General features: G+C 39.0%; 4 protein-coding genes across 4 annotated transcripts; 2 read left to right on the top strand and 2 right to left on the bottom strand.

Moving 5' to 3' along the window:
- Nucleotides 1-1,729: 1,729 nt before the first annotated feature.
- LOC141713175 (receptor-like protein 7) lies at nt 1,730-4,801 on the bottom strand. The gene has a single exon (XM_074516467.1). The coding sequence runs from the start codon at nt 4,780-4,782 to the stop codon at nt 1,978-1,980; it is 2,805 nt and encodes a 934-aa protein (XP_074372568.1). The 5' UTR covers nt 4,783-4,801; the 3' UTR covers nt 1,730-1,977.
- A 1,564-nt stretch (nt 4,802-6,365) lies between these two features.
- Nucleotides 6,366-9,509, top strand: LOC141714889 (uncharacterized). The gene is made up of 3 exons (XM_074518385.1): nt 6,366-6,496; nt 6,622-8,078; nt 8,140-9,509. The coding sequence occupies exons 1-3, from the start codon at nt 6,366-6,368 to the stop codon at nt 9,507-9,509; spliced, it is 2,958 nt and encodes a 985-aa protein (XP_074374486.1).
- A 2,779-nt stretch (nt 9,510-12,288) lies between these two features.
- LOC141711005 (uncharacterized) lies at nt 12,289-13,342 on the bottom strand. Its single transcript, XM_074513468.1, has 2 exons — nt 13,144-13,342; nt 12,289-13,013 (listed from the first exon to the last, which is right to left on the bottom strand). The coding sequence occupies exon 2, from the start codon at nt 12,996-12,998 to the stop codon at nt 12,489-12,491; it is 510 nt and encodes a 169-aa protein (XP_074369569.1). The 5' UTR covers nt 12,999-13,013; nt 13,144-13,342; the 3' UTR covers nt 12,289-12,488.
- A 4,657-nt stretch (nt 13,343-17,999) lies between these two features.
- LOC141714888 (G-type lectin S-receptor-like serine/threonine-protein kinase At2g19130) lies at nt 18,000-20,141 on the top strand. Its single transcript, XM_074518384.1, has one exon. The coding sequence runs from the start codon at nt 18,000-18,002 to the stop codon at nt 20,139-20,141; it is 2,142 nt and encodes a 713-aa protein (XP_074374485.1).
- The last annotated feature ends 4,445 nt before the right edge of the window (nt 20,142-24,586 follow it).

Here is a 24,586-nt window from a genome sequence, read left to right as displayed (position 1 = left end):
GATAGAAAAATATAATTTTGAAAACAGTGATATGAATTATAGTATTATTTATATATTTTAATAATTGCACTTCGAAACTTATTCAATTTAATATTTAATCATATATTCTTTTTTCGGTGCCAAGTTGTATTATATATGTTATGTGATAAAATTCATCGATGATCTTACCAAAATTAAAAGATTAACAAGGTTTTGATTCTTAGAAATCTTAAAAATAACGATAGAGAGAATCAAAGGCAGATTTGGTGGGCATAATTAAACAAGCTTTATCCTGCTATGTTATCTTTTTCTAATTTTTGATAATTTCAATTTTCAACTTTAATGAAATGATTAGATTAGGTTAATTAATAATTATTTTGAGTCAAATTTATAATTGGTGAATACTTTGAAAGGTTTTGTTAGGGAATACAAATCAGGAGTCAAATTTACAATTACTAAATATTTTAAAGGTTTTGTTTGGGAATGCAAATCAGGCGACTACCTGATAATATTAATAATTTTAATATGCAAATGTGTGGTAAAAAGTTAATAATTTTAGTGATTTTGATGCAACACTTCTAGGAAAATTCATAGACGATCTTACCAAAATTAAAAGATTAACAATACTTCGATTTTTCGAAATATCAAAATAACGATCGAGAAAACAAAGATTTCGTCTGCATAAAAACATGTTTAAGCACAAAAACAAGCTTTATCCTGCTATCTTACCTTTTTTTAATTTTTGATAATTTTAATTTTAACAAAATAATTAAATTAAGTTAATTGATAATCATTTCAAGTCAAATTTAAGATGAGTGAGTATTTTGGAAGGAATTGTTTCGGAATGCTAAGTGCTGTTAAAAAAATAAGACTACTACAAGGTAATATTAATCTATACTATACTATAATAGCCCCTAATAGTATAATTTGTATTTTAGTTAACCCTCATTTTGTTTTTTTTTACCACGAATCTTCTTATCAAATATGAGAGCCGTTAAATCCAAATCTACAAGTTCTCAGATTCGAATTCCGTCAACAGCAATACATTTATATTATTATTTATAAAAATACATTAAATTCAAACATTTATATTATTTATAAAAATACATATAAATTTTCAGATTCGAATCTCACCCACCAAAAACAAACATTTACATTATTATTTATAAATAAGATTTAATCAACCATATACTATTTATACTATTTGAACCTAACTTGAAATATAATTATATAATCATTATTTAGTATTTAATTATATATATAAAAATTTAAAAAAATGTACAAAATAGAATTAAAAATATATAAATATTAATTAAGAGGCCGTAAGTTGGTAATTTTAATATGCAAATGTGTGATAAATAATTAATAATTTTGGTGCAACACTTCTGGGAAAAACCTAAAAACTGTTTTTTTTGGGAAAGGATAGGAGGACCTATTTTTATTTTTTTTGTAGTCTCTTGGCCAAAAAGCAGCTACTCTCGGGGAATCAGTTTGTGGAAGGATTGTCAGTTGCATGGACATTTGGGAAGCAGTGATGCTTTTGTTGTTGCATCATGCATAAGAGCGTACTGGATTGTGGTGGAATTCGAGGCTTGTTGATTTTTTTTTATAATTTATTAGACATGCACACACCACAAGTCGAACTTAACAGAGAGAACTATGGAAGATGTCTGCAATACCATTACATGTCAGTCCAAGGATATAAATGGAGAGGAACTTTGCAGAGGCCTTGAAAGCACAGCTAAATATGTTGCAAGAAGACAGGGAGATGACATTGCACTTCACAAGATGGATATACAAAAGCCTCAAACTGCGGACACACGTATACCTGGTGGTCACTGAATATACAGAGGTAGCAGCAATTTATTACACTTTTTGGTCAGAAAGTTTAAAACCAAAACACAGCTAATGTAAAAGCACAAATCCAAATTATACTGCAGGATTACAAATTTACAATGACCAGTGAAACAAGAAGATACGCGTAGCCAAATCTCTATTTCATCTTCTAATCTCTAGCCTTCTTACCTTGAGTCCCAGCTCTCTGGCAAAGATTCTCGTGTACCATTTTGGTTTTCCAGCCAGGAACATTACGTATCCTACGACGAATCCCACCAGCACTCCACAACCATATCCAATCGCCACAGCTTCCCAAGTAAAACCACTGAAAAACAAATCATCATCCTCATCCTCATCCTCATCATTTCCAATTTTTTCTTGTTGCTTCTTGCTAGTGCACTTTTTGGACAGTGGACGTCCACATAGGCCAAAATTCCCAGCATAGCTATCATTTTCAAATGTATTAAACTGAGCTCCTTCTGGAATATGACCGACAAGATCATTCTGAGAGAGATCTAGACGTGAAAGAGAATATATACTGGTGAGCTGTTGAGGAATTACTCCAACGAGTCGGTTGAAGGAGAGGTCAAGTGATTCTAGCATCGACAATTTTCCTATCAAGGATGGTATATGGCCTGTGAGGTTATTGTGAGATAGATTCAGATATCTGAGTGACTCCAAATTTCCAATGTATTCAGGAATTTCCCCTTCGAACTTGTTTCTTGATAAGTCCATGGTTGTGAATATTGTAAGAATTTTAGTGAACTCAATCTCTACCCCTTTTATCACCATGATCACGGTATCACTATAACCAGAATTTCCCATATAACTCCTTCCCAATTTGTTGACATCAGGATTCATCATCCCTTTGAAGTTCTGGATATATTTTGCTGGTAAAGGACCCAAAAACTCATTGTCGGAGAGGTCAATGATTCTCAGGCTAGGGAATGGGTGTTCTATCTTAGAGACCTTGGTTATGATACCGAAGAATTTATTTGATTTCAAAATAAGAACTTGGAGATTTTGAAGGGTTTCCAAACACTGAGGGAAGGTATCATTTATTTGATTATTTCCAAGATCAAAAACTTCCAAGTAATCAAATTCAGAAAAAGAAGAAGGAATTGTTCCTTCCAGTTTATTTCCATGCAAATTTAAACTTCTCAGTTTACGGAAATTTATCAATGTTGAGGGAAGACTTCCCCCCATACTATTCATCCGGAGATCAAAAACGGAAAGACTGTACTTTAAACTTCTTGTACAAGAGGGAAGGAGACCACTTAAATTATTATGAGACAAATTGAGAATGATAAGAGAGCTCGAGTTGCAGATTGAAGCAGGCAATGATCCCTGGAGTATATTAGATTGGAGATCGAGATATTTCAGTTTGTTCCAGGGAAGATTCTCAAGACCACCTGTCAGGCTGTTGTGAGAAATATTCAAATAATTCATTGAGTGCATCCCCATGGAACCAATCCACTGAGGAATTTCTCCATTAATCTGGTTGTTAGACAGATCCAGGTACGCAAGGCTCTTTGCAGTTCTTACGAAATGTGGGAACTCCTTGATCTTGCAAGAAGCTAAAAGCAAACTCTGAATTCTAGGAGGGAGCATGGGCGTACTTGTACTTCTCACTGATAGACTATTATGTGAAAGATCAAGGCTCTCAAGGTGTTTGAGGGGTGAAAATATTCCAATATCGACACCACTGAATTTGTTTGAAGAAAAGTCAAGGGAAGTAAGGTTCACAAGTTCAGAAAATGAGTGTGGAATGGGTCCATCTAGTAAATTGTTGCTACAAGAAAAACCTTGAAGCAACGGCTTTGAAGAATCGAACTCATGTACATGTCCTGTGAACTTATTATAGTCTAAATATAGATTTGTCAATGATGGAAACTTAAAAAATACAGACGGTATTGTCCCGTTCAGAGAGTTATCTGACAAATCAAGAAAAGTCAGGTTAGGAAGAGTTAGGTTGGAAGGAAGAGGCCCAGTGAGTGAGTTTTCTGATAGATCTAAAAAGGTGAGTTCACTAAAGTTGGCAACCCAAGAAGGGAACTGACCAGTTAACTTGTTATGACTAAGGCTAAGGAATGTTAGGTTTTGAAGACCAGCTAAAGAATCGGGAATTTGGTCAGTTAGGCTATTGGAATTAAGGCTCAATAGGGATAGTTGAGTGAGATTGCCTATTGATCTTGGAATCAGGCCAATAAAATTGTTGAAGTCAAGATAAAGGATTTTTAGGTTTTGAAGGTTACCTAAAAAGTAGGGAATTGGACCACTAAAATGATTGGAAGCAAGGTTCAAATAAGTAAGTTGAGTAAGGTTGCTGAAGGATCTTGGGATCGACCCAGAGATATTGCATTGTGAAAGTGATAAAAAGGTCAACGACTGGAGAAAGCCTATAGAATCAGGTATCCCTCCAGATAAGGTTGTTAGTGTAAGGGCAAGAACCTGGAGACTACTACTACTTCCCCACTTATTCTTTGGTAAACTAACAATTAGGTGAGAGTTAAATTGTAAGCTTAGTGCTTCCAAGTTGGGCAGGTGAAAAATCTCTACAGGTAATGCTCCAAATAAATTATTAGAATCAAAGACAATGATCTGGAGGAAAGATAGGTTGAAGATGGTACTGTTGGGTGGGATGGATCCTACAAGGTGGCTGCAACTCAGGTCCAGTCCGATCACGTTCCCTGTGATGTGGTCGCAGGTAACTCCATCCCAAGTGCAGCAATCAGAACTCATGCTCCAGTTCATCGTCTTTGGATGCGAAGGACCACTTGATAATCCTTCACATAATTCAGAAGCAGAACTATTAATTTTGAAGCTAAGCTTAAACTGATACAAAGCAAGCTTTTGTATATTAGCACTCAAGTTCTGGTTACTTGAATTATAAGATGCTGATACAGCTACATGATTTTGCAGGCTCAAAGTCATCATGAATATGAATGGCCACATATATTTCGACATTTTTCTGATTTGTTAATGTAGCTAAGAATTGCATATTCATATCTAACACCCTCATTTATATTGAACAACCGTGCTTTACACGGCCACAAATCACTATCATGTTCTGTGGTTATTTTCCAGTGTGGACCATCTCTAATAATAACAATCGTTAAGTAACAAGTGGGTCTAAAACTCTTAAGCTACTAGAGGAAGGTCCCAAAACAATCTTTTATCGCCAAATATTATTTAACAGTAATATATAAACATTTTGATGTGTGCAAATCACAGTATGATCATCTTGTCCTGAAGTTTAAAGAGATATCTTATGCTGACAATAAATTCGCCCTTAAAAGTCTATGTGTTGACTGGGAACTAGCAGAAAATGAAGAGTTTGAGAGTTGATTTGAGAATTGCTCTTTGAAAGCTACTTATGAAGCAACAATGCACCTTGTAATGGAAAAATTAATAATGCATCTTTTGTTTTTCTTCACAAAACAAAATTAAAAAAGTGGGGATTCCTTCAATTCCTCGTCTGCTTGTTGCTTTTACAAAGAAAGATTTATCTCAACCCATAATGTACGAGAATAGCACATTCTGCACAACTTCATCAATACGTTAGAGATTTGTTTGCATCTGTTCTTCTCTTTTAGCAAAAATGTTGACATAAACTATCCTCGTATGCAATTGGATTTACTTCTGCTATCTTTAGATATGTAGAGATATGAGGCATTGCACAGGCACAGCACAAAGTGATTGCTGTACTTCCTCTATTCGGACTTTTTGGCACAGTTGAGGTGTTAAAATTAATTAATTTTTTCCATTAAGAAGTTCTAATTTTCATATCAAATAAAAATTGAGAATGAATCCTTTCTTGAATTGCATCAGTGTTGCATGCAGTCGCTGCAAACTTAGAAAAATCTTAGTAGAAAGAAGTCAAGAAGTCAAATCTTTACAACAAACCTAACAACAATTACCATGACAAGTATACAGAGTGAGATTATTCAAAGATCAATTTATCATTTTGTTGAAATTTCAAACTACATATACAATCAACCACTAATAATCAACTTGACCAAGGATAAGAGTCGTTGGCTCCAAAGTATATATTACTACATGTTCCTTCTAATCTGCATGTCATGTCTCTCACAGTATCCCTTGTTATAAGATGCAACTGGAGACTAATAAAACATCATTGTCTCTTCTTCTTTGGTTATTTTCTATTCTTTTCTTTGAAACCCGTCTTTACGAAGGAGACGACATCACCAGCATTGGCCAGACTCTTTCTGGAAACTAAACAATATCCTCAGAAGATGGGACGTTTGAATAGGATTTTTCACAACAGGTGTGTTGGACCAGGACAAGACGGCCCAAAGGAATTATAGTTAGAATAATTACAATACATTATGTAAAGCCCAAGAAGGCCCACATTGTAAGGATTGAGCCCATTTGGGACTTAGTATAAATAAAAGACAACAATCCCATTTGAGGGGGTTGGCTAATTAAGCAAAGAAGATCATCTCCTAAAACTATAGTCTAATAATAATATTATTGGCACATCATTTGGCGCTAGAAGGAGCTTTGCTTTAACAAGATCCAACCTGAAGATGATTGTAGAAGAGCTTGACCCGGGAACCGCCGGACCAACTCAGGTAAAGGAGTTGACGGCAGAAGTTGCCGCCGACCCCTCGACCCACGTCGATCGCGAGCTTCCTAAACAACCGGCATTGAAGCCGAAGTGTTTGTTCCCTCCACCTGAGGCTCCTCCAAAAGATCAATTTCTAGGATTGAAGGACTCACTCCAAAGGGACAGAAAAAGAAAAACTGTGTCAGACCAGCGTTTTAGAGTGCAAACATCTAAAGGAAAAAAAGTTCTCTCGGCGACGTTCGGCTGCATTTGGAAAAGAAAGAAAGGCTAAAAGCCCAAAACCAAGGAAATCCAAAAGATTCGCTTGATTCAGATGAAGAACTCGAGTTTCTAGAGCGCGAAGCTCAGAGATTGCAGGCTAAACTTGAGCGAAAACACGAGATTCACCGTCTCCGTCGAGAGCTCCAACAAACTACAATTCAAAATGAAGGACAAGACGATGAATTTTATGACGAGGATGATGCGGAGTACGAATATGAGCCATCGGCGGAGTCAACATATTCGCAACCTCGCGAACGTCGACAGAGGACAGTGTCATCTGCCGATGTCTCGCATCAGACAGATTCCACGGAATCTATATCTCACGAGGAGTTCGCTAAAATGCAGGAGAAAATCGCCCAGATGCGTACCTTGATGAGAAATCAGGCAGGGTTTGAAACCGTTTCCGAGAGCCCCCTATCATTAGTGCTTGAGAAGGCGCGCATCGACAGGACGTTGAAAACGCCTGCTCTCGATCATTTCGACGGATCCTCGGACCCGTTAGCATTTCTAAATACATTTGATGGTCGCATGGCTTTCTTCGGCCACTCGGAGATCGCTAGGTGTCAGTTCTTCTCCACTTGCCTTCAAGGCACGGCTCTCCGATGGTACAGTAACTTGCCACCTCGGTCAATCGACTCGTGGATAACTCTGAAAAGCAAGTTTCAAGCCCGATTTTCCAGCAACTACAAAGGAATCAAAGTTACTGCATCCTTGATGACAATGCATCAACGCTCCGGCGAAAGTCTAAGGAGTTTTCTAACCCGGTTCAGAGAAGAGCTAGCAGAAATTCCAGACTTAATAGAACAGATGGCTGTCAATTTCCTGACAGCGGGCATCGATAAGTCTAGGCATGGCCTCCTTTTAGAAGAGATCTTTGAAAAAAGGCCGAAAACCCTACAGGCCGCGTTCCAGATTATAGAACACCGCATGATGCTTCAAGAAGCGGTAAGCTGTATACAATCTCCACGGAGGTCGTCAAAATATGAACGACGCCGAAGCTACAGTCCACGATCCCCTGCGAGGGAAAGGCGCCGAGAGCGCCGTAGGTCGCCCCCGCCTCGCACATCGGACCTTCCCCCGAGGGATAGAAGAGAAAGAGATTGGCAGCCCCACAATCGTTCTGAAAAAGAGTTCACTAAACTCAACACTGAGAAAACGACAATTTTGGCGGTGTTAAAAATGGAACCGGATTATCGCCCTCCAAGACCCATGAAACCAGGAAGACCCCCAAGCTCCAGATATTGTGAATATCATGAAGACACCGGCCATACAACAGAGCAATGTTTTCAACTTAGCAATCTCATCGAAGGAAAAATTCGTCGAGGGCAACTAGTCCACTATGTGCAGCACGATGATGAACCCAGACGTCACCATCGAGGCGAAGACGATCGTGTAATCGACGTTATTTTTGGTCTCCCACAACTCTCACAAGATTTATGCTCGAGAAGTCTTTAATGTCAATCCCTCGACAGCCAAACGCCCTCGAGCGAATCCCTCCCCCGTCATCTCTTTCTCTGATGACGATTATCGTCCCGGTCTCATCGAAGGCCATCAAGATGCTCTCGTCATCACAACACGGGTGGGAAACAACACGGTTAAGAAAATGTTGGTCGATAATGGTAGCTCTGTCGACGTGTTATATCACCATGCTTTTTCCCGAATGGACATAGGAGATCGAAGACTCGAAAACTCCCGAACCCCGCTATACGGGTTCACAGGCAATGAGGTTCACGTTGTAGGAACCATCGATATGCTAGTGCTTTTCGGTTCCCCACCTTGTCAGATTTGGAAAATGGTCAAATTCCATGTGATTAGCGTTTCCTCAAGCTTCAACGCCATTTTGGGACGAACAACGATCACCGCGCTCCGAGCTATAACATCTATCTCCCACTTGAAAATGAAGTTTCCCACAGATTTCGGCGTGGGAGAAATGATTGGGGATCAAGTAACAGCAAGACAATGCTACCTAACCACCGTTTCTCCAAGAAAAAGGACAGAGGAAGAGTTAGAAGTCAATCAAGTACTAGACATCGACCCAAGAGAATTGATTGACTCATCCACAAGCAATTCATGCTCCCCTCTCGAAAAAACAGAAGATATAGAAGTATTTGAAGGAAACCCCGATAAAACCACAAGAATTGGTAAAAACCTCTCATCAGATCTCAAAAAAGATATCACGAACCTCATCCGGGAATTCTCCGATATTTTTGCTTGGGTCCCGAGGGACATGTCTGGCATCCCAGAGACCATTGCTCGACAATCGCTGCACATCAGTAAGGACACCAGGCCTGTGCGACAGAAACAACGCATATTCTCGGCCGAGAAAAGAGCAGCCATCGACCAAGAGATCGACAGACTCCTCGACGCCGGCTTCATCGAGCCCGTGCAATTCCCCACATGGATATCAAACGTAGTTCTGGTTAAGAAAAGCAATGGGAAGTGGAGAATGTGCATTGATTATTCAGATGTGAATAGGGCGTGCCCTAAGGATTTTTACCCTTTGCCCAATATCGACCAACTCATCGACGCCACAGCGGGAAATGAACTCCTGTCCTTTATGGACGCCTTTTCGGGGTATAATCAAATTAAGATGGATTCCCATGACTGGAAACAAACTGCTTTCATCACTCATAGGGGAGTCTTTGGATACAAAGTAATGTCCTTCGGATTAATCAATGCGGGCGCTACTTTTCAGCAGACAATGGATAAAATATTCTCCTCGCAGATAGGAAGAAACATGCTAATATACGTCGATGACATGATCACAAAGTCAAAAGCTACCTCCGACCACGTGACAGACCTTCGAGAAACGTTCACCAATGCAAGGACAAATAACATGTGACAGAACCCGGCAAAGTGTTCATTCGGCCTTACTGCAGGTAAATTTTTGGGGTTCCTGGTTACCCAGAAAGGCATCGAGGCCGATCCAGCTCAGACAAAAGCTATTCTAGAAATGAGCAAACCAAGATCCATTAAAGACTTACAAAAACTCACAGGGTGTATAGCCGCACTTCGAAGGTTCATTCCTCAATCTTCAAAGAGATGCCTCCCATTTTTCTCTGCAATGAAAAAAGCTTACAGATCATCGCAGTTTGAATGGAACGAAGACTGTGAAAAAAATTTCACGGAGTTAAAGATGTTTTTGACAAATCCTCCAGTTTTAACACGACCCTTAACAGGTGAGCCGCTACGGGTATATCTCTCAGCTTCCGACGAAACTGTCGCGGCAGTATTGGTCCGTGTCGATGAGGGAAAAGATATTCCTGTATATTACATCAATCACTCACTACGAGACGCGGAAACAAGATACCCTCAATTCGAGAAACTCGTATACGCTCTCGTTGTCGCGAGTCGTAAGCTACGCCATTATTTTCAAGCGAGAGAAATCCATGTTCTGGCCAATCTTCCTCTGAAAAGAATCCTGCACAAGCCCGACATAACAGGCAGGCTCGCAGCTTGGACCATCGAGTTAAGCCAGTTCTACATCGAGTATAAACCTCGAACGGCGATCAAGGCCCAAGTTCTCTCAGATTTCGTCGCCGAGTGCCAGTTCCAATCCAAGACCCACAAACCTGAAGAAGATCAGTCTCGTCCGTGGCTTCTGTTCGTTGATGGTTCCTCGACATCCAGCTCTGGAGGAGCAGGGGTCATATTAATCAGCCCAGGAGGATTCAAAATTCAGCAGGCTCTCAAGTTCGGGTTCTCCGCCACAAACAACGTGGCTGAGTACGAGGCACTCATTGCCGGGCTAAAGCTCGCATCCGATCTCGAAGCAGAGGTCATTGACATATTTGGGGATTCTCAGTTGGTTTACAAACAGATAAGTGGCGAATTTAAGACGCATAATGAAAGGATGGCCCGATATTTAACAAGAACACAAGAGCTTCTTAGCAGATTCCCTTCATGGAAAATGTCAAACGTCGACAGGGAGGAGAACCAGTGGGCCGACTCTCTAGCCAAACTAGCCTCTTCCAACCTCCCCACTAATCTCAGCCCAACATATGTCGACATTTTGGAGACCCCCTCTATCGACGAAGTATCAGTCAATCAAATCCAGGCTAGGCTCGATTGGCGTCAACCCTTCCTTGAGTACATTATCGACAACAAGTTGCCTGAGCATAAGTCCGAAGCCCGCACTCTCATGTTCAAAGCCAGGAACTACTGTGTTGTGGGTTCGGAGTTATACCGACGTGCCCTCTCTGAGCCTCTACTCCGTTGCTTGTCTCCAGAAGAGGCCCTCCAAGCGATCGTAGAAATACATACGGGAATCTGTGGAGAGCACCTAGGAGGGAAAACATTAGCCCTCAAAGTTATCCGACAAGGCCTGTTCTGGCCTACGATCCGGAAAGATTGTGAAGATTACGTCAAGAAATGTCAAGCATGTCAGCTGCATGGAAATGTAAACCGTCGACCCACAACTGAGCTGAACTCTATTCTCAGCCCATGCCCCTTTTTCCAATGGGAAATAGATATTGTGGGTCCCTTTCCAAGATCCAAAAATCAGTGCCAATACATCGTAGTCGCTGTGGATTACGCAACCAAATGGGTCGAAGCAAAACCCCTTGCTAAAATTCGAGAAAAAGAGATGATAGAATTCTTTATGGAATATATTGTCTTTCGCTTTGGGATCCCCAGAATCTTAGTTTCTGATAATGGCACTCAGTTTGTAGGAAAACAATTTGAGGAGGCCCTGCTCGAATTAAAAGTCCAGCATATCAAAGCATCTGTAGCATACCCCCAAGCAAATGGACTAGCAGAGGTAACAAATAGAACCATCCTACAAGGCCTGAAGAAAAGAATTGAAGAAATACCCCGATGTTGGGTCGATGAACTCCCGAATGTATTGTGGTCGTATAGGACGACTCCCCGAAATGCGACGGGCGAAACTCCCTTCCGACTTGCATACGGAGTTGACGCTGTCATACCTGTCGAGATAAGTCTCACCTCACCACGGGTCGACGTATTCGATCCTGCTCTATCTCTCGTCGGACTTCGCCTTCACAATGATCTGTTAGAAGAAACAAGGGAAGGAGCCCGAATGCGGATGATTGCCCAACAAGAAAAAACTGCGAGGTACTTCAACAAAAAAGTCAAACCCAAAGACTTCAAGGTCAACGACCTTGTCTTAAGAGATTCCGCAGCATCACAACCCACTGTTTCAGGAAAATTCAAACCAGCTTGGGAAGGCCCTTATCGGATCTCGAGACTTGTAAGTACGGGGACCTATGAGCTTGCGCACCTCGACGGAAAACCCATCAAAAATGCCTGGAATGGAATTCACCTCAAAAAGTTCTATCAGTAATTTAATCTCAGTTGTAACTTGTTATCTTGAGGCAGTAAATGCCATTTCAAAGACAAACCCTCGATGTAACAGAGGTCGTTACGAGGCTCCCACCGAGGGGTGTTTAGGTTATGATGAACAAATTCCTTTAACTTGGAAAAAGCACATACTTTCACTTTCTTCGCTCCTTACTTAACTAAAAAAATATATAACTCCAATAATCGGAGACTCGAAAATCATTCATTTCTAGGCAAATGTTTATACAGCCTCTTCACGACGACGGTCTGGGCAATAAAATCTCTCTCATAATGTAAACACTCGACTACGAACTTGATAAACGGCTTAATATTTCAAACTCGAGACAAATAGATGGTAAAACCAGCCAATACGTAACTGCTTACAACATGGAAATAAACTTAAACAATGGATCGCATACCTTATACTTCCTACAAATCCATCATCTGGTGTTATCAATAAAACTCTTAAACACATAAAAATGTTCAAATTCGATTACAAAAAACCACAGGGCATACCCTGCCTTCATGCGTTATCACCCTTCGATGCCAGGTCACGAAGATAGTCATCAAAGTCATGTCCCTCGACGGCAATACCAGCCTCTTCCATCCGTCGAAGACATCGTCCATAACCGTCGCCCAGAGCACCAGTGATATCTTCAACAGCTTTCTCTACCTCTTTCTTCAAATCTTCGTTTTCCTTCACAATCAACTTGTAGGAGCCATCCATTCCTTCGACCTGTCGAACCAAGCCTTGGCGCTTGCCTTTTTCCTCTTCAAGCTCCCTTTCCACCTCGAGCAGTCGACCCTCGAGTTCTCGTATCCTCCCACTCGACACCTGCTCAGTAGCCTCCATCTCAGCAACCTTTTTCGACAATGCGGAATTTGCCTTAGACAAATCAGCCACCCTATGCTCGAGTTCCGTAAAGCCCACCGCAATCTTCTTCTTTTCCCCCTTCAAGGCAGCAACTTCAGCTTCGAGCTTGGAACAAGCCTCACCATCAACATCAGCCTTGTAATCCTCCAGTATATGCATAAAATCGGAAAGAAACTGCAAAAAAAAAAAAAAGAAGGGGGGGACATGAAAACAGGGTCGACAACTATGACTATAAACGACTATGACCGAACATGAAAACAAAGGAACATGCACATAAAAAAGAAAGAGAAGGGAATGCGCGTACCCTCCCAGCCCGGCTCTTACATCGATCAACAAGGTCCTCACGCTTCCTCCCATCATAAGCAACCAAATCCTGAGGTAAGTTAAAGAGATTAAGTGCTCTCAAGGGCACGGTTGATCCCCCCGTCCATCGCTCCGTGGGTTGAATCTCGACCCTGATCACCTCTTTCTTCGATCGAGGGTCGACGGTCTTTCCATAAACCCTTTCCCCGGCAGTGGCCACAGTTTTGTTCACACCCTCGACCCCGCCCCCCCCCCGTCCTCCAACAGCTACCTCATCATCCTCCCTCCGAAACCGCTTTCGAGGGTTACCTTCCACGCGGACGAGATCTGAGACAACCCTCTCATTGTCTTCAATTACCCTGTTTCCCTGGTCATCGAGCAATTCAATTGAAACTGAATGAGGAACCCCCGACGGTCCAGCCCTGGCCGCCGCATCAGCAGGCTTCCTCGCGGCACGCTGCAGCAACAACATCATTGCCTTGTCCATTCCTCCTCGAATCCCACCGTCTAAAACCTTTTTAAGTGAAGCGCCTTCCACTACAAAGAAACAAACAAAACAACAAGTCAGCCATCCTATATATAGGCACTTACGAAAATTAAAATAAGCAAGAGCCGACGATGACAAGTACAAAAACTAAGTACGTAAACAAAATAAGGGCAATAACAATTAATACATCCCCCTTACAATCGTGCATCCCTAAAAATCCAGAGTCCTTCAAATCTAAGTGTGTATACCATGTCCTCGACCCATGAAACTCATCGAGGTAGGCAGTATCGTGCTTCTCCATGTTATTTAAATAATCAATCGTGCCCTGACTAACTTTCCCGCAAGGCTTTACAAATTCCAAGTCAGGACCCCCAACGTACAACCATTGCGAGTGATAACCGGAGTTCGATGACCTAACACTAACAATCTTCATCCTTCGATGTCGGGAGTCGAAATATACTTGACCACCATAGTACCGCACACCATAAATAGAGAAAAACAATTTCAGAGTCGGTGATCGACCCTTATCACAGCACAGCGCCACGAAACCACTTAACTGAGCAACAGAATTCGGTGTCAGCTGCCCTAAACCACAACCGATAGCCTCATACATCGTCAGGAAGAACGGATGCATTGGCAAACGAAGACCAAACTGAAACATCATCATCGCAACCCCATGCATCCCGAACTCGGGCATCATCCAAACCCTCTCATCTGCAGTCGGCACTCGATACCGGTAGTCGTTAGACAGGTCGATGTACTTCTCCAACTTACTCGCAGGGGGGTCAACGGTGATGTAATAACTAAGATAGTTTAGACTATGTTTGCTCTCAAATTCGATCCTACCTAGCCGAAGACTTTCCTCGACCGTTCTATTCCTAAGTTCCAGGGTACGAGGACTTAGGGGTGAAGAGGGCATAGGACCTGGAGGCACCCCCTTCAGAAACTCATCGCTCCCTAAGAAATCAAAAGATCCACACTGACCTAGGTCCGGGATCTCTAGATTATCCAAGTTCAAAACAGACTCCCCGTCACCCTCCTCTAACGGTCGCTTCCCGGGGTCCCGATTGGTGGCACTATGCGACGACGACGACGAAGGAAAGTCGGCCATTATAAATTGGTAAACTACAGATAAACACGACCGACCCGCAGATAAAAAGAAAAAGGAAGAGAGAGAGAGTAGACGACTTACAACGCGAGCCAAGAACGCGCAGCAATCCCCTTTTAGATGCCTGGAGAGGAAGTCGAAGAGGTTAGCCCGGAAATCTGCAAAAAAAAAAAACCTGGAAAAACAAATTCAAAAACACACATGAACGGATATATACCTTCCAAAAAAAAAAGAAAGGAGAGAGAACAACAACAAGACAAAAAAAAAGCATTGCGTTTAATTCCTTTCTTTTTTCGGGCACACACAGTTGACTCCTATCTCGAATTAACAGTTATTTCTTATTTTTCTTTTGCTTCGTTTGTTCGTTTTTTCACTGATTTTTCCCTTCATTTTATTATCCTGTCCGGTCACTAACTTTATTCAGGTATCAAGACAAAAATCTCGGAATTCAAAACGCAAGGGCGGAAAGCACGAAAACGCAAATCTAAAGATATTGCGCAAAACAAGGAGGGGGACTAATGTTGGACCAGGACAAGACGGCTCAAAGGAATTATAGTTAGAATAATTACAATACATTATGTAAAGCCCAAGAAGACCCACATTGTATGGATTGGGCCCATTTGGGACTTAGTATAAATAAAAGACAACAACCCCATTTGAGAGGGTTGACTAATTAAGCAAAGAAGATCATCTCCTAAAACTATAGTCTAATAATAATATTATTGGCACATCAAGGTGAGTCCCGTAACTATTACATTGGCATATGGTACAATTTCGATACTAATACTGTTGTGTGTGTAGCAAAACAGAAATCATCCTGTTTCTGATCCTAACACTTCAGAATTAGAACTCTTACCAAATGGAAATCTTGCTCTATAAATGAGTCAAGAATACAAATTTGGTCCTCAAATGTGACTGCAACAACAGAAAATTCAAGTTTAGCCATCCTACTTGATAATGGTAACTTTGTGACACGAGATAATCAAGATTGGTCTAATGTTGTATGGCAAAGTTTTGATTACGCAACAGACACTTGGCTTCCTGGTGGAAATGATGGATAAAATAAAATAAAGAAAGAGAAGATTTATTTAAGTCCATGGAAAAGTTTAGAAGATCCAGCCATTAGTCTTTTCTCACTGGGGGTGGAAATACTTGAACCAGATCATACGTCTCTGAGAGGACCAGACAGTACTGGTCTCGGGGTTCATGGACAGGAACAAGTTTGGAGTGTGTTTCAGAATATGAAGATGATAAAGCTCACTCCTATATCAGAAATTTTGACTATATTTCAGATTTAAATGAGAGCATCTTCACCAATGACATTGCTATTCCTAAAACTCTCACGCGGTTAATGATTGATGTGACGGGAAAATATAGGCAGTTCACATGGGAAGAGAATTCTTCTGAACCCAAATGGCTCATGTACTAGGTGTCTCCAGACCAATGTACACGGAGGAACTTGTGTGGTTATTATGGGGAATGCAATCAGTCCAAATCACCTTATTGCAGTTGTTTGCAGAAGTACAAAAATTATACTGATGGGTGCATTATGATATCAGAAGAAGAAAGAGAAGACAGAGAAAAATACAGAGACGATTGCAAGACTAGAATTTGGATTGTTGTAGGATCTATTGGAGGGTTAGTTACTTTGCTTGGCATGCTAACATTATTTATCTTGCAGCTGAGAATACGAAGAGTGGGAAGATATAATAGGGCATCAGGGAATCTGATATTGTTCAAGTACAAAGACATCAAAAGATCAACTAAATACTTCTCAGAACAGCTTGGTGAAGGTGGGTTTGGCTCAGTTTTTAGAGGGACTTTACCAAATTCCAGAGTTAGAGCGGACAAAAGGCTGAAGAATTTAAAGCAAGGAGAGAAGCAGTTCCATCCAGAAGTGAGCATAATTGGGCAAATTCAACATACAAACCTTGTTCGCCTGAAAGGATTCTGCATAAAAGGTGAAAAAAGATTTTAGTGTTTGATCTCATGAAGAATGGTTCTCTTGAAACTTACTTGTTTCATAAAAATTCCAATGTTTTTATAGATTGGAAAGCAAGGTACAAAATTATGATCGGAACAGCTAGAGAGTTAAATTATCTTCACGAGAAATTTAGGGATTGTATCATACATTGTTATATTAAGCCAGATAATATTTTGTTGGATGACGAGTTTAATGCCAAGGTTGCTGATTTTGGCCTAGCAAAGATTCTTGGCCGAGAGTTTAGCCATGTCTTGACAACAATAAAAGGAACAGAAGGATATCTTGCACCAGAACGGATATTAAATGAGGCCATCACGGCAAAGGTAGATGTTTATAGCTATGGAAAGCTGTTTTTGAGATTATATCAGGGAGAAAAAAATATGGAGTTGCTAGAAGATGGGGACTATTTTCCGGCTCTAGTTGCAGAGAAACGAAGCGAAGGGGCAGAAATATTAACGCAAATCTTAGAAAAAATATTGAAAGGTGAAGCAAATTTAAGCGAATTGGCCAGAGCTTGCAAAGTAGCTTGTTGGTGTTCAAGATGATGAGAAGTACAGGCCAAGTATGGGGCTTGTAATTCAAATTCTAGAAGGACTATTAGAAGTGGGGATTCCACCAATTCCCTGGTTGCTTCTTGCTTTTACAAAGAAAGATAAGTCTCAACCCATAACGATAACAGCACATTCTGCTTAACTTCATCCATGTGTTAGAGATATATTTGTATTTGTTCTTCTATTTTAGCAAAATTCTTTGACAGAAACTATCCCCGTTTGTGAGTCGATACATAGAGATATGGAACATTGCATAGCATGAAGTCGATTTAGTTCTGCTATCTGACGTCTTGGCGCAAAGTTGAGGTGTAATAATAATTAAATAACTTTATTCATCAGTAAGTTCAAATTTTGATATCATAAACATTTAGAATGAACCATTTTATTCTACACCTTCCACAACGACGCTAACACAAAGTCCATGTTAATACAAGAACCCTTTCTTGGATTTTACTAATGAACCACGCTGCAAAGTTAGAAAATTCTGTGCAGAACAAGTCAAAGTCTACATACCAATAAACAATAAGCATAATAAGTATGCAAAGTGAACATTTTCATCTACTTGATCAAGAATAGGAGTTGTTGTTGACTCCATGTTTTTTCAAGGTCCATGTAAGGCTTCAGAATTGCATACCATACCTCTTTGTAGTTCTACTTTTGGCATTTGCTTTGTTATACTCTTCAAGGATAAGATTTAAGATTTTTCATCTACTTGACCAAGTAAAAGATGCACCTGCAGACCAACAAAACATCCTTAAATCTTCTTGTTTTCCTCCTCTCTCTTCTTTTCTTTGAAATTCATCTTTATGATGGAATCGATGTCCTTGAAGTTGGTCAAACTCTATCTGGAAACAAAACGATATCCTCGGAGAATGGAACATTTGAACTAGGTTTCTTCACACCAGGTAAGTCACAAAACTATTACATTGGCATATGGTATAGAATTTTTGATACTAAAACTGTTGTTTGGGTAGCAAATAGAAACGACCCCATTTCCGATCCTTACAATTCGGAACTTAAACTCTTCCCAAATGGAAACCTTGCTCTAATAAACGAGGCAAGAATACAGATTTGGTCCTCAAATTCTACTTCAACCACAGATAATTCAACTTTAGCCATCCTTCTTGACAATGGAAATTTTGTGACACGAGATAACCAAGATTCCTCTAATGTTATATGGCAAAGTTTTGATTACCCAACGGACACTTGGCTTCCTGGTGGAAAAATTGGATATAACAAAATAAAGAAAGAAAAGATTTATCTAACTACATGGAGAAGTTCAGAAAATCCTGCCTCGGGTATTTTCTCATTTGAGGTGGAAACATATAATAAAAGTGAAATTTTAGTCTACAACAAGAGTAGACAGTACTGGTCTTCTGGTGCATGGACAGGAACAAGTTTTGCTCTTGTTCCAGAAATTGGACTAAACACTTATATCTCAAATCTTACATATATTTCCAATGTGAATGAGAGCATATTCACCTATGACATTGCTGTTCCTAAATCTTTCACGCGGTTTATGGTTCATTGGACTGGACAACTTAGGCAGTTAGTATGGAGGGAAGATTTCCCGGAACGCCAATGGCTTCCGTATTCGGTGTGGCCACAACAGTGTGAAGGTTTGGGCTTGTGTGGTGATTTTGCGAAATGCAATCAGTTAGCAGAACCTTATTGTAATTGTTTTCATGGGTATGAACCGAGGGATTCAAAAAATTGGGTATTGGGACATTACGCTGATGGGTGCATGAAGAAATCAGCAAGAGCCAGCAAGACACGTGTTTGGATTGTTCTTGGAGCTACTGGGGGGTCCTTTATTTTGCTTGGCATGGTAACATTATCTATCTTGCAGCTGAGGAAACAAAAAATGGGAAGTTATGATTGGGAATCAGGGAATTTGATGTTTTTTAAGTACCAAGACATCAAAAACTCAACCATGAACTTCTCAGAAAAGATTGGAGAAGGTGGTTTTGGTTCAGTTTACAAAGGGACTTTACCGAATTCCAGAGCTATAGCAGTTAAAAGGCTGAATAATTTATACCAAGGAGAGAAGCAGTTCCGCACAGAAATGAGCACAATTGGGCAGATTCACCACATAAACCTCGTTCGCCTGCGAGGATTCTGCATAGAAGGTGAGAAAAGACTTTTAGTCTTTGATTACATGAAGAATGGTTCTCTTGAAAATTATTTGTTTCGCGAAAATTTCAATGTTTTTCTAGATTGGAAAGCAAGGTACAAAATTATGATTGGAATAGCAAGAGGGTTGGGTTATCTCCATGAAAAATGCAGGGATTGTATCATACATTGTGATATTAAGCCTGATAACATATTGTTGGATGATGAGTTCAATGCCAAAGTTGCTGATTTTGGCCTAGCCAAGCTTCTTGGCCGAGAATATAGCCATGTCTTGACAACAATAAAAGGAACAAGAGGATATATGGCACCAGAATGGATGTCAAACGAGGCCATCACCGAAAAGGTAGATGTTTATAGCTATGGAAAGCTGTTGTTTGAGATTATATCAGGGAGAAGAAACATGGAGTTTCTAGATGATGGAAACTATTTTCCGGCTCTAGTTGCAGAGGAAGTAAGCGAAGGGGAAGAAGGGTTAATGCAGTTCTTAGATAAAAGATTAAAGGGTGAAGCAAATTCATGCGAACTGGCCAGAGCTTGCAAAGTAGCTTGTTGGTGCATTCAGGATGATGAGAAAATTAGGCCAAGTATGGGGGATGTGATTCAGATTCTAGAGGGACATTTTGAAGTGAACACTCCTCCAATTCCTCAGTTCCTTCTAGGTTTCACAAATCCAAATAATTCTCAACCCGAATTTTACCAGAACTACTCATTCAGCATAACTTCATCTACTAGTTAGATATATGCTTGTATCTGTTAAATGGTGCAAAAACTATTTCCATTTGTAAATCAATTTACTTCTGCATGTACACATGAACATTGCATCACAGTTATTTCCTCAAATATTCATACATCCATTGCAGCAATAAACTCATCTAGATGAAGTCAAGTTAGTTTTATTTCCCTTGTATGGATGTACCATCCTTTAATCAGTTCCATGATTTCAAGTTTTAACCTACCTAACTTGACACTTCTGCCAAAATTATGTCACTTCATCATTCCTTCCATGCGTAATGTGTTCTACTTATAGTTCATACTCCTTCCCATTGCCACATAAGTAGTCACATTGCTCTACAAAACCAGTTATTGCACCAATCACCATAAATCTCTTGATAGTGAATCATGTGGTTCCACTGCTCTCCAAATCTACTCCTATCTATTGCTTTTCTTCTTCTTTTCCTCTGTAGAAAAACAATCCGAATGATATTCCACACACATACACACACACACTTTACACACTCAACCACATTTAATGAAAATACTTTGAACCCTTGGAACTCACAAAATAAGGCAATGTTCTTGGTGACCAAAACCATGCCTAAGACAAAACCTCCTATCGCTAAGACACCATTAAAAAATCCTATGATATTCAACTAACTGTCTAGTGGGAACAGAAAACCCGGTACAACTCATCTAGGAGAACATTACGAAGATCAACCAAAAACTAATCAACTGACATTTCCTAACACCTTTTGTACTACTTGTGCAAGTATACAACCAATTCCAGGTGCAAATTAACAGTAACATATATATAAAAAATTATAAAAAATATAAATACAGAATATGAAAAATTAGCTCTAACAATCTTTTGACAAACTTTCCCGCCTAAAAACTATTTTTATCAATTTCATTGCCAGTAAATTGCTCTGGTAGCAGATAAGCGGTTATAGCAGCACAAGCTCGTCATTTATGAATGTCCAAAAAAATTAGCCAAATAGAATAAAAAATTACCGAAAGTTACTTTTATGGGTAGAATTTATCTGTTTGTTTATGTTTATGTTTTGTGGTATCTTTTTGTTGAGCTTTGTGTTGATTATTCGAATATATTTTGTCATGGGACTGTCTGGCTTGGTATAATCCTAAGCAGCTAGCTACTTTTTGTTCTTTATTAGATGTTCAACTGCTACTGTTAATGATTTTTAAAATGCGGCTCTATAGAAATCAAGATTAGCACCTATAGACATGTAACTCGTGCTAATAAGTTGACACTATTCTGCTATGAAGAATTTTAAAATTTTCTGAATTCAGCTGAAAAGTGCAGAAAAAGCGATGTGAACTCTGAGTTCAGGGCGATTATTTAAGGTGAAAAATCATATCGATGTGTGTGAATTGATTGCCATTTACTAACTTGTATGTATGAGATTTAACATGCACAGTTTGTATAAGATTGAATGTTAATGGAAAATCTTGAGTAGAGATTTATGTAAAAATCTAATAAATGGAAGAAAATTATTACCGTGAATTGTAGAAGATGATTCCTCTAATTGAACTAAATTGATGGCAGGCCTCTATCACCCAACTCCAAACTAACTTGACAGAACATAAGTTACACCTACTACTGTCTTTTCAGAAACAAACTACTGTCTATACCATCTAATCAGGAGCTTCGTCTTCAAATTCTCCAAGCTCAATATATATCAGATTCTTGCACTTTCATTGTGCTACAACGCAATCGGTATATCCAGAAAAGATTTTTTACACATCATGTTATTATCACCTTAGATCTATTATTATGTGTGTGTGCGTATTTATAGTTTTTAGTTTAGTCTATAGAGTAGTCTATTTTATACTCATTCATACTGTTTTTGACTTTGATCATATAGGTTTACAGACTTGGAGGAATACTGATTCAGTTATTTTTTCGTCGATGAATTAGTTTGTTAGTTTATATTTGGTTTGTTTAAGTACTTTGGATCATAGATTGTTATAGTACACGGATTTCTCAATCATGGTCAATATAATCTTGATGAAAATTTTATTGCAACTGTCAACATTTTCTAAAGAACCAGAATCTTCAAAATGCAAATTTGGTTCAAGAACTGAAATCCTCCATTTATATGCTAAATGAATCGAGCTTTTAAGTCTACAACTTTTGCGATTTGATCGTTCTAAAGTTTTTTAAGAATCACCACCATTTCCGATCATTAACTTCTGTGAGAAAAATGTAAGCATATAAAATAATCTCATAAAAAGATCAAAGATTGTGACATTAATAATATTCTTACATTTCAGACAAGAGAAACCTTGGCTAATTTCTTCACCTCAATTTCTGTATCCCAGTGTCCCAAAAGTGCTGCATTACTATCTCTGTCTTTTACCTGAAAATATGAAAGCCAAGCCATTATTTTCTCAACAGTCAAGGAAAAAACAATGTTGTCATGACAAGAAGCTAGGAGTTAGATTTCCTCAAACAATGTTATAGTTCATTTTCTTATACAACGCTATCCACATTTTCATAAGTGTGATCCCTTCAAAATTTAGTATAGTTCGACAAGATTATATTCTTAAGAAAAATAATTTATCTATATCTAGAATTATAGCCTTGGTAAGTGGAAACCAGGATATTGAGGGTTAGGGTGACAGTGCAGGCATGTTACATATTGGGAGAGATCACCCAATTGCTTCTTTTTGTTGTCATGGGTACAGAAATAAGAATATAAGCCCATACCAAGAACTGCAATAAGGATTCCAATAATATATCTGGTTGTGAAAGGATCTTGTAGTAAAGTATATCCAAATCCAAATCCAAGAAAAAGACATGTTTTCAAATGACCTAGCACTTGATGTGTTACTGGTGATGTTTTCCCAATAACCAAAAAGGGGGTTGAAGTTTACAGATACAACAACAAAGCAGGAAAGCACTATGAATCCCTGCACCGTAAGCATAATGTCACATTCTACTGTCTTAAATATGTATATTACATAATTATATTTTTATAGTTACTAATGGTGGTAAATATGAATGTAATTACTTTAAAAAGAACAGCTGCTTGAAATGGAGATGACTGGTACAATAGCTGAGTGGGTATTTGTGAGCTGAGATTGATACCTTTGGTTAAGAATCAACTTTCTCATCATTCCATCACGGCCTTGGTTAAGAATCAACTTTCTCATCAACTTTTAAACTGGGTTACTAACAACCGATCAATACATCTGTTTGACACTATAGTACCATGTTATCTAAGAAAGATATGATATATTATGTATAGAAATAAGTTTAAATTATGTGTCTTTGATTCAAGAAACTAAATATTTCTACTGAGTTCGAAAACAAATTCCATCACTTGTATGAACTCCAAAGTAGAGACTACCTACACACATAAAATAATAATCTTGAAAATTATAAGAAAAAAGGAGAAATACCTGCTTACTGCCATTTTGTTTTATAAATAGATTAGTTTGTGGATGCCTATGAAAATTTTTAACGTGTACCACAGTAAAACTAGCCTGTATAATGCTTTTCGAACTTAATATGTGATGCTGTATCTAAAGAAACGAACTCGGATTGGAGTTTACAATACTTGAGATTTAAAAAAAAAAAAAATTAATCGCAGCAATGTGATCATGCAATGTTCATTCATGCTAAGAATGTAGCATGTTGGATGCCTCTTTCCCGTCCGTGGGAGAGTTCAAGTTTCGGAGACAATGATACGTAATCTAAGAATATAGTTGTGCTGCCAAATTTTTTAATTAAGTAAATGTATAATTTACGATATATAGGTGAACGGATTTGAAGATTCTGCGGGCACCGCCCCTTTTTTCCAAACTAAATTTATAAGTTTATGTATAGAGTAATATATGTAAACTTTTAATGTTATATAGGAGTATTATTTTAATAATTTTCAGGTAAGTAAAAATCAATCTTAGAATCGCATTGGGGTCCCGAAATTTAGTTCCTAGACCTTGTTGATCCCGACCCCGAACCAACAACTTCTGCGCCAAGTAAGACCGACATCGGTTACAACCACCAGCGGTTACGTTACAACAATTGATCCTAACCCCAAACCAACACCCTTTGCGCCAAGCAAGACAGCCATCGGTTACACCCACCACTGTTTACGTTACAACGATTTGTCTACGAAAAATTTTCACGAGTATGATTAATACCGAAAATTGATGTGAATTCAGATGACCACGTTACTTCATCCACGCTTCATTTTTTTTATTTTAGAGTTTTTACTATCCACAAAAATTTTCTACAAATATATAACTTGCCTACCATCGATGGAGGACAGGAGCCCTTCTTTTGGATATATATTTATATAGCTGACATGATCACTTAACTCACTTTGCTTTAGACAACATATATTAGCCGATTTTTTATAAACATTGACTAAGCTTTTTACAATTTTACCATAATACGCTTGTTGTCTTTTTTGTAGAGAACAGAAAAGGATGACAACA

Source organism: Apium graveolens, chromosome 3, assembly GCF_009905375.1.
Source record: "Apium graveolens cultivar Ventura chromosome 3, ASM990537v1, whole genome shotgun sequence".
NCBI classification, from domain to species: Eukaryota; Viridiplantae; Streptophyta; class Magnoliopsida; order Apiales; family Apiaceae; genus Apium; species Apium graveolens.
This window is presented reverse-complemented; position numbering and strand designations above follow the sequence as displayed.

Bases quoted from the DNA above. Each gene is read 5' to 3' on its own strand.
- LOC141714888 (XM_074518384.1), top strand. From the start codon at position 18,000: ATGCACCTGCAGACCAACAAAACATCCTTAAATCTTCTTGTTTTCCTC.
- LOC141714889 (XM_074518385.1), top strand. From the start codon at position 6,366: ATGATTGTAGAAGAGCTTGACCCGGGAACCGCCGGACCAACTCAGGTA. The intron at 6,497-6,621 runs GTGTTTGTTCCC...AAACATCTAAAG, and splicing joins CAACCGGCATTGAAGCCGAA to GAAAAAAAGTTCTCTCGGCG. The intron at 8,079-8,139 runs GTCTCCCACAAC...ATCCCTCGACAG, and splicing joins TGTAATCGACGTTATTTTTG to CCAAACGCCCTCGAGCGAAT.
- LOC141711005 (XM_074513468.1), bottom strand. From the start codon at position 12,998: ATGCATATACTGGAGGATTACAAGGCTGATGTTGATGGTGAGGCTTGT.
- LOC141713175 (XM_074516467.1), bottom strand. From the start codon at position 4,782: ATGTCGAAATATATGTGGCCATTCATATTCATGATGACTTTGAGCCTG.